At 44.4% G+C, this 14,429-nt stretch overlaps 1 protein-coding gene across 1 annotated transcript in view; it reads left to right on the top strand.

Moving 5' to 3' along the window:
• LOC311099209 (uncharacterized protein) overlaps positions 1-14,429 on the top strand; it is a gene marked incomplete at both ends in the record, with an annotated part of 74,763 nt that overhangs the window by 31,878 nt on the left and 28,456 nt on the right. The window contains 10 exons of the mRNA XM_084139890.1: positions 138-182; positions 4,201-4,254; positions 5,430-5,471; positions 5,652-5,751; positions 10,470-10,505; positions 10,601-10,765; positions 11,360-11,452; positions 11,671-11,751; positions 11,910-11,980; positions 12,998-13,186. Of these exons, the coding sequence (XP_083996016.1) occupies positions 138-182; positions 4,201-4,254; positions 5,430-5,471; positions 5,652-5,751; positions 10,470-10,505; positions 10,601-10,765; positions 11,360-11,452; positions 11,671-11,751; positions 11,910-11,980; positions 12,998-13,186 (876 nt within the window). The remainder of the gene's footprint in view (positions 1-137; positions 183-4,200; positions 4,255-5,429; positions 5,472-5,651; positions 5,752-10,469; positions 10,506-10,600; positions 10,766-11,359; positions 11,453-11,670; positions 11,752-11,909; positions 11,981-12,997; positions 13,187-14,429) is intronic.

Below are 14,429 nucleotides of genomic sequence, written 5' to 3'. Positions count from 1 at the left end.
TAGAATGAACATGTGATGCAATGTAAAAATGTGGTGGTGGTTTTGATGATTAGCTGAGAAACAGTACTAAGTGATAAGTGGATTGAGAGATATGCCTTCTCCTCTTGGAGGACTGACTATCATGAATTCCCTTTTAGGGGAAGCCAGGGAAGGATGGGGATCGAGGACTCGTTGGATATAAGGTAGCTGTCTTATCAAACATAAATTATAAACGTTTTTTCTTTTCTGTTTGTGTGGGGGGGTGGGGTGGGGGTGGGGGGGGTTGTAGTACTATCCTTGTGGGTACCGGAAGTCCCCACAAGGATAGTAATTCAAGGAAAACGTCCCTCGTGGCGACATTTCCCAGGTCCCCATGAGGACAGAGGCTATTTTAAGCTTAGGGTTTAGAGTTAGGATTAGAATTAGGGGTTGGGCTTTAGGGTTAGGAGTTAAGTTAGGGGTTAGGTTTAGGATTCTGAATGGAAATGCATTTTAAGTCCCGAGGATAGTAAAACATACAGTTGAAGTCGGAAGTTTAAATACACCTTAGCCAAATACATTTAAACTCAGTTTTTCACAATTCCTGACATTTAATCCTAGTAAAAATTCCCTGTCTTAGGTCAGTTAGGTTTACCACTTTATTTTAAGAATGTGAAATATCAGAATAATAGTAGAGATAATGATTTATTTCAGCTTTTATTTCTTTCATCACATTCCCAGTGGGTCAGAAGTTTACATACACTCAATTAGTATTTGGTAGCACTGCCTTAAACAATTTAAACGTGGGTCAATCGTTTCAGGTAGCCTTCCACAAGCTTCCCACAATAAGTTGGGTGAATTTTGGCCCATTCCTCCTGACAGAGCTGGTGTAACTGAGTCAGGTTTTTAGGCCTCCTTGCTCGCACACGCTTTTTCAGTTCTGCCCACACATTTTCTATAGGATTGAGGTCAGGGCTTTGTGATGGCCACTCCAATACCTTGACTTTGTTGTCCTTAAGCCATTTTGCCACAACTTTGGAAGTATGCTTGGGGTCATTGTCCATTTGGAAGACCCATTTGCGACCAAGCTTTAACTTCCTGACTGATGTCTTGAGATGTTGCTTCAATATATCCACATAATTTTCCTTCCTCATGATTCCATCTATTTAGTGAAGTGCACCAGTCCCTCCTGCAGCAAAGCACCCCCACAGCAGGATGCTGCCACCCCCGTGCTTCAAGATTGGGATGGTGTTCTTTGGCTTGCAAACATTCCCCATTTTTCTTCAAACATAACGATGGTCATTATGGCCAAACAGATCTATTTTTGTTTCATCAGACCAGAGGACATTTTTCAAAAAAGTACGATCTTTGTCCCCATGTGCAGTTGCAAACCGTAGTCTGTTTTTTTTATGGCGGTTTTGGAGAAGTGGCTTCTTCCTTGCTGAGCTGCCTTTCAGGTTATGTCGACATAGGACTCGTTTTACTGTGGATATAGATAATGTTGTACCTGTTTCCTCCAGCATCTTCACAAGGTCCTTTGCTGTTGTTCTGGGATTGATTTGCACTTTTCGCACCAAAGTACGTTAATCTCTAGGAGACAGAACGCGTCTCCTTCCTGAGCGGTATGATGGCTGCGTGGTGTTTATAGTTGCGTACTATTGTTTGTATAGATGAACGTGGTACATTCAGGCGTTTGGAAATTGCTCCCAAGGATGAAACAGACTTGTGGAGGTCAAAAAAATAAATTCTGAGGTCTTGGCTGATTTCTTTAGATTTTCCCATGATGTCAAGAAAAGAGGCACTGAGTTTGAAGGTAGGCCTTGAAATACATCCACAGGTACACCTCCAATTGACTCAAATGATGTCAATTAGGCTATCAGATGCTTCTAAAGCCATGACATAATTTTCTGGAATTTTCCAAGCTGTTTAAAGGCACAGTCAACTTAGTGTATGTAAACTTCTGACCCACATATATCTGGATAGATAGTACTTAAACATATCCGGTGTACATTTATTTATTTATAACTACAGTGGGGAGAACAAGTATTTGATACACTGCCGATTTTGCAGGTTTTCCTACTTACAAAGCATGTAGAGGTCTGTAATTTTTATCATAGGTACACTTCAACTGTGAGAGACGGAATCTAAAACAAAAATCCAGAAAATCACATTGTATGATTTTTAAGTAATTAATTTGCATTTTATTGCATGACATAAGTATTTGATACATCAGAAAAGCAGAACTTAATATTTGGTACAGAAACCTTTGTTTGCAATTACAGAGATCATACGTTTCCTGTAGGTCTTGACCAGGTTTGCACACACTGCAGCAGGGATTTTGGCCCACTCCTCCATACAGACCTTCTCCAGATCCTTCAGGTTTCGGGGCTGTCGCTGGGCAATACGGACTTTCAGCTCCCTCCAAAGATTTTCTATTGGGTTCAGGTCTGGAGACTGGCTAGGCCACTCCAGGACCTTGAGATGCTTCTTACGGAGCCACTCCTTAGTTGCCCTGGCTGTGTGTTTCGGGTCGTTGTCATGCTGGAAGACCCAGCCACGACCCATCTTCAATGCTCTTACTGAGGGAAGGAGGTTGTTGTCCAAGATCTCGCGATACATGGCCCCATCCATCCTCCCCTCAATACGGTGCAGTCGTCATGTCCCTTTGCAGAAAAGCATCCCCAAAGAATGATGTTTCCACCTCCATGCTTCACGGTTGGGATGGTGTTCTTGGGGTTGTACTCATCCTTCTTCTTCCTCCAAACACTGCGAGTGGAGTTTAGACCAAAAAGCTATATTTTTGTCTCATCAGACCACATGACCTTCTCCCATTCCTCCTCTGGATCATCCAGATGTTCATTGGCAAACTTCAGATGGGCCTGGACATGCGCTGGCTTGAGCAGGGGGACCTTGCGTGCGCTGCAGGATTTTAATCCATGACGGCGTAGTGTGTTACTAATGGTTTTCTTTGAGACTGTGGTCCCAGCTCTCTTCAGGTCATTGACCAGGTCCTGCCGTGTAGTTCTGGGCTGATCCCTCACCTTCCTCATGATCATTGTTGCCCCACGAGGTGAGATCTTGCATGGAGCCCCAGACCGAGGGTGATTGACCGTCATCTTGAACTTCTTCCATTTTCTAATAATTGCGCCAACAGTTGTTTCCTTCTCACCAAGCTGCTTGCCTATTGTCCTGTAGCCCATCCCAGCCTTGTGCAGGTCTACAATTTTATCCCTGATGTCCTTACACAGCTCTCTGGTCTTGGCCATTGTGGAGAGGTTGGAGTCTGTTTGATTGAGTGTGTGGACAGGTGTCTTTTATACAGGTAACGAGTTCAAACAGGTGCAGTTATTACAGGTAATGAGTGGAGAACAGGAGGGCTTCTTAAAGAAAAACTAACAGGTCTGTGAGAGCCGGAATTCTTACTGGTTGGTAGGTGATCAAATACTTATGTCATACAATAAAATGCAAATTAATTACTTAAAAATCATACAATGTGATTTTCTGGATTTTTGTTTTAGATTCCATCTCTCACAGTTGATGTGTACCTATGATAAAAATGACAGACCTCTACATGCTTTGTAAGTAGGAAAACCTGCAAAATCGGCAGTGTATCAAATATTTGTTCTCCCCACTGTATATACACTCTTGGCATTCTCTCAACCAGCTTCATGAGGAATGCTTTTCCAACAGTATTGAAGGAGTTCCCACATATTTACATTTACATTTTAGTCATTTAGCAGACGCTCTTATCCAGAGCGACTTACAGTTAGTGAGTGCATTTTTTTTTTTCATACATATGCTGAGCACTTGTTGGCTGCTTTTCCTTCACTCTGCGGTCCAACTCATCCCAAACCATCTCAATTGGGTTGAGGTCGGGTGATTGTGGAGGCCCGGTCATCTGATGCAGCACTTCATCACTCTCCTTCTTGGTCAAATAGCCCTTACACAGCCTGGAGGTGTGTTTTGGGTCATTGTCCTGTTGAAAAACAAATGATCGTCCCACTCAGCCCATCCCACCAATTTCCATAAACCACCATCTTGATTTCCATGTGCCATATATTTTTTAACTGTGATGTTTTACATCAATTTGGATCCATTCTAATCGCATAGTAATTACAGATTGTTAAAGATCAATATTTTTAGTAATGACTATTATACTGTTGATTGATTGACTATGGCTTTCCACATCTCCTAACAATGCTATTTGTAAGGTTAGTTTAATTATACACTTTTGCCCTTTAGGGGAGAAAGGGGAATCACGGTTCAGCAGGACCTTATGGAATCCCTGGACCATGGGTCAGTCATTCCCACAATTATTTTAATGTTTATAATGTGTGCGTGTACAGTGCATTTGGAAAGTATTCAGACCGCTTGACTTATTCCACATTTTTGTTACTTTACAGCCTTATTCTAAAATGGATTAAATTGTTTTTCCCCCATCTACAATTGTTTGCTAATTTATAAAAAATAAAAAATGGAAAGATAACGTTTACATAGGTATTCAGACCCTTTATTAAGTACTTTGTTGAAGCACCTTTGGCAGCGATTACAGCCTTCTTGGGTATGACGCTACAAGCTTAGCACACCTGTATTTGGGGAGTTTCTCCCATTCTTCTCTGCAGATCCTCTCAAGCTCTGTCAGGTTAGATGGGGAGCGTTGCTGCATAGCTATTTTCAGGTCTCTCCAGCGATGTTCAATCGGGTTCAAGTCCAGGCTCTGGCTGGGCCACTCAAGGACACTGAGACTTGTCCCGAAGCCACTCATGCATTGTCTTGGCTGTGTGCTTAGGGTCGTTGTCCTGTTGGAAGGTGAACCTTCGCCCCAGTCTGAGGTCCTGAGCGCTCTGGAGCAGGTTTTCATCAAGGATCTCTCAGTACTTTGCTCCGTTCATCTTTCCTTCGATCCTGACTAGTCTCCAAGTCACTGTCGTTGAGAAACATCCCCACAGCATGATGCTGCCACCACCATGCTTCACCGTAGGGATGGTGCCAGGTTTCCTCCAGACGTGACGCTTGGCATTCAGGCCTCATGTCTTGGTATTTGCTCTGTAATGCACTGTCAACTGTGGGACTTTCATATAGACAGGTGTGTGCCTTTCCAAATTAGGTCCAATCAATTGAATTACCACAGGTGGACTCCAATCAAGTTGTAGAAACATCTCAAGGATGATCAATGGAAACAGGATGCACCTGAGCTCAATTTCGAGTCTCATAGCAAAGGGTCTGAATGCTTATGTAAATAAGGTATTTCCGTTTTTGTATTTTTTATAAATTTGCCAACATTTCTAAAAACTGGTTTTCGCTTTGTCATTATGGGGTATTGTGTGTAGATTGAGGAAAATGTGTATTTAATCCATTTTAGAATAAGGCTGTAATGTAACCAAATGTGGAAAAAGGGAAGGGGTCTGAATACTTTCCGAATGCACTGTACGTGTGCATGTCTGCCAATAATTGTTTTTGTGTGTCTACAGGGACAGAAAGGTAGTCAGGGTCAAGATGGTGACCCCGGGGAGGTGAGTCAATGTGCCTGATAATGTCAGTATCAATATCGGTAGAGAAGGATCTCAGAGAGTGCTGATCTAGGATCAGTTTAGCCTTTTAGATCATAATGATAAGATTAGAAGGACTAAGATTACATGAACTATTCTGACGCTTTATGAACACATGCCCTGGTCTCTCTGGTCTCCCCATAGGTGACCATTATTGGCGGGGCCGTGATTGGCCCCGGGGGTGCCAAAGGACAACGAGGGTTGGCTGGCCATCCGGGACCCACTGGAGTTACTGGTCCCCCAGGTACTCTACGCTCATACACGCATACACACCCATTGATATTCACCCTCCTATCCAATCAGACGTGGAGTAGCACTGTATAATCCCACCTCATTCACCAACATGACCAATAAGCATGTCTGTATAGCTTTTATTTTTATTTATTTCACCTTTATTTAACCAGGTAAACCAGTCGAGAACAAGTTCTCATTTACAACTGCGACCTGGCCAAGATAAAGCAAAGCAGTGCGATAAAAACAACAACACAGAGTTACATATGGGGTAAAACAAAACAAAGTCAAAAATACAACAGAGATACATGTATATACAGTGTGTGCAAATGTAGCAAGTTATGGAGGTAAGGCAATAAATAGGCTATAGTGCAAAATAATTACAATTAGTATTAACACTGGAATGATAGATGTGCAAGAGATGATGTGCAAATAGAGATACTGGGGTACAAATGAGCAAAATAAATAACAATATAGGGATGAGGTAGTTGGGCGGGCTAATTTCAGATGGGCTGTGTACAGGTGCAGTGATCGGTAAGGTGCTCTGACAACTGATGCTTAAAGTTAGTGGGGGAGATAAGTGTCTCCAGCTTCAGAGATTTTTGCAATTTGTTCCAGTCATTGGCAGCAGAGAACTGGAAGGAATGGCGGCCAAAGGAGGTGTTGGCTTTGGGGATGACCAGTGAGATATACCTGCTGGAGCGCAGACTACGGGTGGGTGTTGCTATGGTGACCAATGAGCTAAGCTAAGGCAGGGATTTGCCTAGCAGTGATTTATAGATGGCCTGGAGCCAGTGGGTTTGGCGACGAATATGTAGTGAGGACCAGCCAACAAGAGCGTACAGGTCACAGTGGTGGGTAGTATATGGGGCTTTGGAGACAAAACGGATGGCACTGTGATAGACTACATCCAATTTGCTGAGTAGAGTGTTGGAGGCTATTTTGTAAATGACATCGCCGAAGTCAAGGATCGGTAGGATAGTCAGTTTTACGAGGGCATGTTTGGCAGCATGAGTGAAGGAGGCTTTGTTGCGAAATAGGAAAACGATTCTAGATTTAACTTTGGATTGGAGATTCTTAATGTGAGTCTGGAAGGAGAGTTTACAGTCTAACCAGACACCTAGATATTTGTAGTTGTCCACATACTCTAGGTCAGACCCGTCGAGAGTAGTGATTCTAGTCGGGTGGGCGGGTGCAAGCAGCATTCGGTTGAAGAGCATGCATTTAGTTTTACTAGTGTTTAAGAGCAGTTGGAGGCTACTGAAGGAGTGTTGTATGGCATTGAAGCTCATTTGGAGGTTTGTTAACACAGTGTCCAATGAAGGGCCAGATGTATACAAAATGGTGTCGTCTGCGTAGAGGTGGATCTGAGAGTCACCAGCAGCAAGAGCGACTTCATTGATATACGCAGAGAAAAGAGTCGGCCCAAGAATTGAACCCTGTGGCACCCCCATAGAGACTGCCATAGGTCCAGACAACAGGCCCTCCGATTTGACACATTGAACTCTATCTGAGAAGTAGTTGGTGAACCAGGCGAGGCAGTCATTTGAGAAACCAAGGCTATTTAGTCTGCCAATAAGAATGCGGTGGTTGACAGAGTCGAAAGCCTTGGCCAGGTCAATGAAAACGGCTGCACAGTACTGTCTATTATCGATCGCGGTTATAATATCGTTTTGGACCTTGAGCGTGGCTGAAGTGCACCCATGACCAGTTCGGAAACCGGATTGCATAGCGGAGAAGGTACGGTGGGATTCGAAATGGTCAGTGATCTGTTTGTTGACTTGGCTTTCAAAAACTTTTGAAAGGCAGGGCAGGATGGATATGGGTCTGTAACAGTTTGGATCTAGAGTGTCCCCCCTTTGAAGAGGGGGATGACCACGGCAGCTTTCCAATCTCTGGGGATCTCAGACGTTACGAAAGAGAGGTTGAACAGGCTAGTAATAGGGGTTGCGACAATTTTGGCGGCTAGTTTTAGAAAGAAAGGGTCCAGATTGTCTAGCCCAGATGATTTGTAGGGGTCCAGATTTTGCAGCTCTTTCAGAACATCAGCTGTCTGGATTTGTGCGAAGGAGAAGCGGGGGGGGCATGGGCAAGTTGCAGAGCTTGTGGCCGGGGTAGTGGTAGCCAGGTGGAAAGCATGGCCAGCCGTAGCAAAATGCTTGTTGAAATTCTCGATTATTGTAGATTTATCGGTGGTGATAGTGTTTCCTAGCCTCAGTGCAGTGGGCAGCTGGGAGGAAGTGCTCTTATTTTCCATGGACTTTACAGTGTCCCAAAACTTTTTGGAGTTAGTGCTACAGGATGCAAATTTCTGTTTGAAAAAGTTAGCCTTTGCTTTCCTAACTGCTTGTGTATATTGGTTCCTAACTTCCCTGAAAAGTTGCATATCGCGGGGGCTATTTGATGCTAATGCAGTACGCCACAGGATGTTTTTGTGCTGGTCAAGGGCAGTCAAGTCTGAGGAGAACCAGGGGCTATATCTGTTCTTAGTTCTGTATTTTTTGAAAGGGGCATGTTTATTTAAGATTGAGAGGAAATTACTTTTAAAGAACAACCAGGCATCCTCTACTGACGGAATGAGATCTATATCCATCCAGGATACCTGGGCCAGGTCAATTAGGAAGGCCTGCTCGCTGAAGTGTTTTTGGGAGCGTTTGACAGTGATGAGGGATGGTCGTTTGACCGCGGACCCGTTACGGACGCAGGCAATAAGGCAGTGATCGCTGAGATCCTGGTTGAAGACAGCGGAGGTGTATTTAGAGGGTAAGTTAGTCAGGATGATATCTATGAGGGTACCCATGTTTACGGATTTAGGGTTGTACCTGGTAGGTTCGTTGATAATTTGTGTGAGATTGAGGGCATCTAGTTTAGATTGTAGGATGGCCGGGGTGTTAAGCATATCCCAATTTAGGTCACCAAGCAGTACGAACTCTGAGGATAGATGGGGGGCAATCAATTCACATATTGAGTCCAGGGCACAGCTGGGGGCTGAGGGGGGTCTGTAGCAAGCGGCAACAGTGAGAGATTTATTTCTGGAAAGGTGGATTTTTAGAAGTAGAAGCTCAAACTGTTTGGGCACAGACCTGGATAGTATGATAGAGCTCTGCAGGCTATCTCTACAGTAGATTGCAACTCCACCCCCTTTGGCAGTTCTATCTAGACGGAAAATGTTATAGTTGGGGGTGGAAATTTCAGAATTTTTGGTGCCCTTCCTAAGCCAGGATTCAGACACTGCTAGAACATCAGGGTTGGCGGAGTGTGCTAATGCAGTGAATAACTCAAACTTAGGAAGGAGGCTTCTGATATTTACGTGCAGAAAACCAAGACTTTTACGGTTACAGAAGTCAACAAATGATAGCTCCTGGGGAGTAGGAGTGATACTGGGGGCTGCAGGGCCTGGGTTAGCCTCTACATCACCAGAGGAACAGAGGAGGACTAGAATAAGGATACGACTAAAGGCTTTAAGAACTGGTCTTCTAGTGCGTTGGGTACATAGAATAAAGGGGGCAGTTCTCCGGGCGTTGTAGAAAAGATTCAGGGCATTATGTACAGAAAAGGATATGGAAGGATATGAGTACAGTTCAGGTAACCCTAAGCGCTGGGTAACAATGAAAGAGATAGCGTCACTGGAGGCACCGATTGAGCCGATCTCGGCGTGTATGGGGGGTGGAACAAAGGAACTATTTGAGGCAGTTTGAGAGGGACTAGGGGTTCTACAGTGAAATTGTATAATAAGAACTAACCCAAACAGCAATAGGCAAGGCATAATTGACATGGGAGAGAGGCATAAAGCAGTCACAGGTGTTATTAGAGAGAGCTAAGACAACAACTGGAAATAGCGATAACGTTTGGGCTAAGGCTAAACAGAATAAACAGGACAGGGTACCGTGTAAAGGAACAGTCCAGCAGGCATCAGCTGTGCAGCTGAGTGATCATAAGGTCCAGTGAACAGCAATATGTGAGTTCGAGAGCAGTTCAAAATGGTGCTTCAGCACAGCTAGCAGGGAGCACAGTTGTAGTTTGCGTGTGCTAGCGGGCCGGGGCTGGCAGATGGATCTTCGTGGTCGTCGCAACGGGAAGCCTGTTGAAACCACATCAGACTATTTCGTCGGCAAACCAGTCGTGTTGGATCGGCGGGGCTCAGTGTCAACACTAGGAGGTCCCGTCCAGTTGACAGAGAGGTAGATAGCCGGGAGATGGGCCTGAGGCTAGCTCAAGGCTAACTGGTGCTTGCTATAGGGCAATGGTAATTAGCCAACAACAGGTTGCAGCTAGCTAGCTGGTTGCGATGATCCGGCGCTAGGGTCCAGTGATTCCGGCAGAAAGTCCAATAAGCTCTGGGTCGATAGCACGCTGTGCAGACTGGCCGACGAATTGTCCAGGCTAGAGCTAGAGCTGGCTGGTGGATAGTGTAGGCCACGGACAGTGGTGAAGACGCTAACGGTGACTAATAGCAAGTAGCCATTCAGTTGCAGCTACACTAGCTACACTAGTTTCAGCTTAAGGTTCTTGATGAAAGTTATAAAGAAATAATAGAATCCTTTCCACGTTGGGTGAGGCGGGTTGCAGGAAAGTATATTTAGTTAAAGAATGAAAAGTAAAAATTTAGAAATATATACAAATAGACAAAAAAACAAGAAACGGGATATTTACACAAGGACAATGAATAAAAGCGACCGCACTGCTACGCCATCTTGGAAATGAAGCTAAACATATCAACCTGTTTTCCAGGTATCACCGGTTTCCAGGGGCCTCCTGGACCTCCAGGTAAGTGCTGATACACACACACACACACACACATTCACTCGCTCATTCTCCATCGCAATCAAGTGTGTACATGGGTTCTATCTCCCCCTACACAGCTCCTAACTTTGGAGGAGATTGCGGAGCGAAGGGCCACAGTGGACCTAAAGGTGATAAAGGAGACCAAGGACCCATCATCCACGGCGAGCCAGGCAGAGAGGGCTTTCCAGGAACAACTGGGGAAAGGGGAGACCCTGGACCCCCAGGACCATCTGGAGACTCAGGTAGACTTACTCTCCAGAAATAAAGTAATGTTCACAGCTCTGATGTTCTAGCCTTGTTAAATCAACCTGATCTCACGAGCTCACATTCTGTTTCACACGAGAAGTGAAACAAATCACTAAATTACTCCCACAGTCATTTATTGAGACACTTCATTTTTGGGGGGTATTTCATTTTTTTTACCCCTTTTTCTCCCCAATTTCGTGGTATCCAATTGGTAGTTACAGTCTTGTCCCATCGCTGCAACTCCAGTACGGACTCGGGAGAGGCGAAGGTCGAGAGCCATTTGTCCTCTGAAACACGACCCTGCCAAACTGCACCGCTTCTTGACACACTGCTCGCTTAACCCGGAAGCCAGCCGCACCAATGGGTCGGAGGAAACACCGTACAGCTGGCGACCGATGTCTGTGTGCATGCGCCCAGCCCGCCACAAGGAGTCGCTAGAACGCGATGGGTCCCTAACCCGGACGACGCTGGGCCAATTGTGCGCCGCCTCATGGGTCTCCCATTCGCGGCCGGCTGCTTGAGACACATTTTTGATCCCGCTGGGATCTTATTTGATTAAAAATAATGTACTTATTTTTTTGTTGTTGCAGAAAATTTTAAGGGCCTTATAGGACCCCCGGGGGATAAGGGAGCCAAGGGCCTGACAGGCGAACAAGGGTACAGTGGCCAATATGGTTTGAAAGGTGAGCTCCCTCTGATTCCTATTGGATGGACATTCTGGGTCGTCACTGCTTGTTAATGAGCCTGTCCACAAACCCTTCTGTCTCATTGGTGGAATTCCACCGACATTGGCATTGTGGCGTGTTATTGGGTGGAAAATATAATGGTGGAATATCGAAAGGTCTTTGGTTGCTATTATGTTGTCATTTTGGTATCAAGTGTGTGTGTCTCACCACTACAGGTCAGAAAGGAGAGGTCTGTAGGTTGTGTACGGGAAACGGGTCTGTAGAGCTGGGACCCCCCGGTCAGCCTGGACTCCCAGGTAACAACACCTGCAGCATAAAAAATACTTTCACATAGAAATGTATGTGTAGAACAAAACGGATTGTCTGTCACATAGAACAGGGGATGGTGTCAGCTCTTCATTATTTTTCTACCTGTAACAATCTGAGTCTATTTAAATACACCCTCGTCACACAGGCGTTAATGCAGGACCAGGGCCCAAAGGAGAGCCAGGATTCAAAGGCCCCTCAGGACCACCTGGACGACCGGTAAGACTACCTGCATCATTCCTCCACTATACAGATACTAAATGCAATTTTATTTTACCTTGCAATGTCACTGTGACACTGCCTGTGGTTTTGCAGTTATACACTTCCTATGTTGTGTTGCTTAAATCAGTGGTTCCCAAACTTTTTTGAACCGTTAAATTTCACTATTAATCTCATCTGATCCATACTGCAAATCATCTATTTTTCTGTGACAAACATTGTTTATAGATGAAATGGGATTTATTTGAAATATAGTTTGCATAGTTCCTTACTCAAGATGATTCATTTGTGTGTACCCCTTTTAAGAGCGTCCAGCAATCCTCGCCAGAAAGAAAGAAGCTCCAGTAAAATAGGTCTTTCGTTTTCAACGGTTTGAGCTATAGACCAGACGTTGTCTGCATTGTAAAGGTGCAACCATGGAAACAAAGCCAAATACTCTGTTTCTATGGCAGATCTGGGCTGTGGTACAACTAAGCATAATCAGACTTGCCTGTGCTAATGGTTCTCACAAGCGTAAAAATTATACAAAGGACTTTGCTCGTGATGCGCGCCCCTCAAATGATACAAATGTAACAGCCTGAGCGAATTGGACTTGAAACAACGATACAGATGTAACCATGTGCCATTCAATATATTATCTGAGGGGCACTGGTGCTCCCAATTCAAAATTCCATGTGCATTCCTCAGGTCACGTTTCTAAGTGTTCCAAAATATTATCAAGATTAGGAAACGTTTTGCAGCACACCTGAGTTCCTCAAGGCACACCAGTGTGCCGCAGCACACCAGTTGAAAACCACTGGTTCAGATCCTGTATCCATGTTGTTGCTAGGATACCATATCATTGGTGCTGCTTGGGTACCGTATCCATGGTGTTACTGGTATACCGTGTCCATGGTGTTGGTAGTATACCATATCCATGGTGTTGCTAGGATACCATATCTATGGTATTGCTGCGATAACTTATCGAAGGTTGCTAGGTTACTGTATCTATGACAACTCCTCCTGTCTGTCTTACAGGGTCCCCACGGCCCCTCCGGTGTTCCAGGGCCCCCGGGGCTGAAGGGAAATCCAGGTTCCCACAACCACCAGGGGATAAAGGGAGAGAAAGGAGCCCCAGGACCAGCTGGCAGATCGGGGCCGGACGGCTATCACGGGGCCCCTGGCTTCCCTGGACGCAAGGGCCAACGAGGCCCCAAGGGTGATCCGGTGAGGATTTTCAATAGTTACGATGTCTGTCACTTAAATTTATCTTTCTTCTGAAATGCAGAGCAATGATTTGAATGCATTTTTTAGGTTATCTTTAAACTGAAGTAAATTTGTAATTTGGGTGAACTGTCCCTTTAAAGGGGGGGCTGAGCTTACTGATTTGGCCTTTTTTTTTAGCATGCTCATTAAGTAATGCTAGCGGTCATGACTGAAGCCAAACGTAAGTTGTCTTGGGGGTGTGGTTTGATGTGGGACATAAGGGCCAATAGAGAGTAGTGACAGTGAGGTAAGCGAAGCTAGCTTTGTTATGGAGAAAAGTTTTGAAGTTGAAGACTTCTCCCCTCCTCAATCTCCATCTCTAGATGGTCAGCGAATTCAGCCTGCGCTGACCTTGTGTTTAGCCAAGCTGACAGCAGCTAACTAGCATAGCTTGGGGATAGCTGCAGCTGACTAGCCTATCCAGCTGATATTTCTCTGTGAAAAGTTATGCCAAGATAGCAAGAGCCAGTGACTGGAATGTGTTTCATGAGACACTCATTCTACATCACCTTGCTACGAAAGTAGCTTGAAACTTAGTTTCAAAGATTAATCACGTCATGTAAATACAGTGCCTTGCAAAAGTATTCAGAACCCTTGGATTTCTTCACATTTTATTGTGTTACAAAGTGGGATTAAAATTGATTTAATTGTAATTTTCTTGTCAACAATCTACACAAAATACTCTGTCAAAGACAAATAAAAAATGTGGAACTAAAATATAGTCGTTGCATAAGTATTCAAGCCTAAATTAGTTAAGGAGTAAAATTTGGCTCAACAATTCACATAAGTTACAAGGGTTTACATGATTTTTGAATGACTAACCCCATACATACAACATCTGTAAGGTCCCACAGTCAAGTATTGAATTTCAAGCACAGATTCAACTACAAAGACCAGGGGTGTAGAGAATCATTGTACCATCTAAACCACTGTGAAATATATGTTGCGCATCTAACAGTAGCCTATATTGTAGATTAATAATATTACATTGTATTGCACCATCTAAACTTGTTCCACAGACCCCTTGGGTTCACATCATATACTGTAGCAGTGTTCTGCTGATGTAACAATGTACAGATATTACACTGTCTTTCATCTTTTATCATTCACAGCTGATAGATACTGGACCTATTAGCATTATGTCCATCTCTTCTCTTCCTGTATGGTGTCCCTTTATAAGTTCCCTGACATGTTTGAAGAATAC

The sequence above is a fragment of the Coregonus lavaretus genome (assembly GCF_964263955.1).
Source record: "Coregonus lavaretus genome assembly, chromosome: 23".
NCBI classification, from domain to species: Eukaryota; Metazoa; Chordata; class Actinopteri; order Salmoniformes; family Salmonidae; genus Coregonus; species Coregonus lavaretus.
This window is presented reverse-complemented; position numbering and strand designations above follow the sequence as displayed.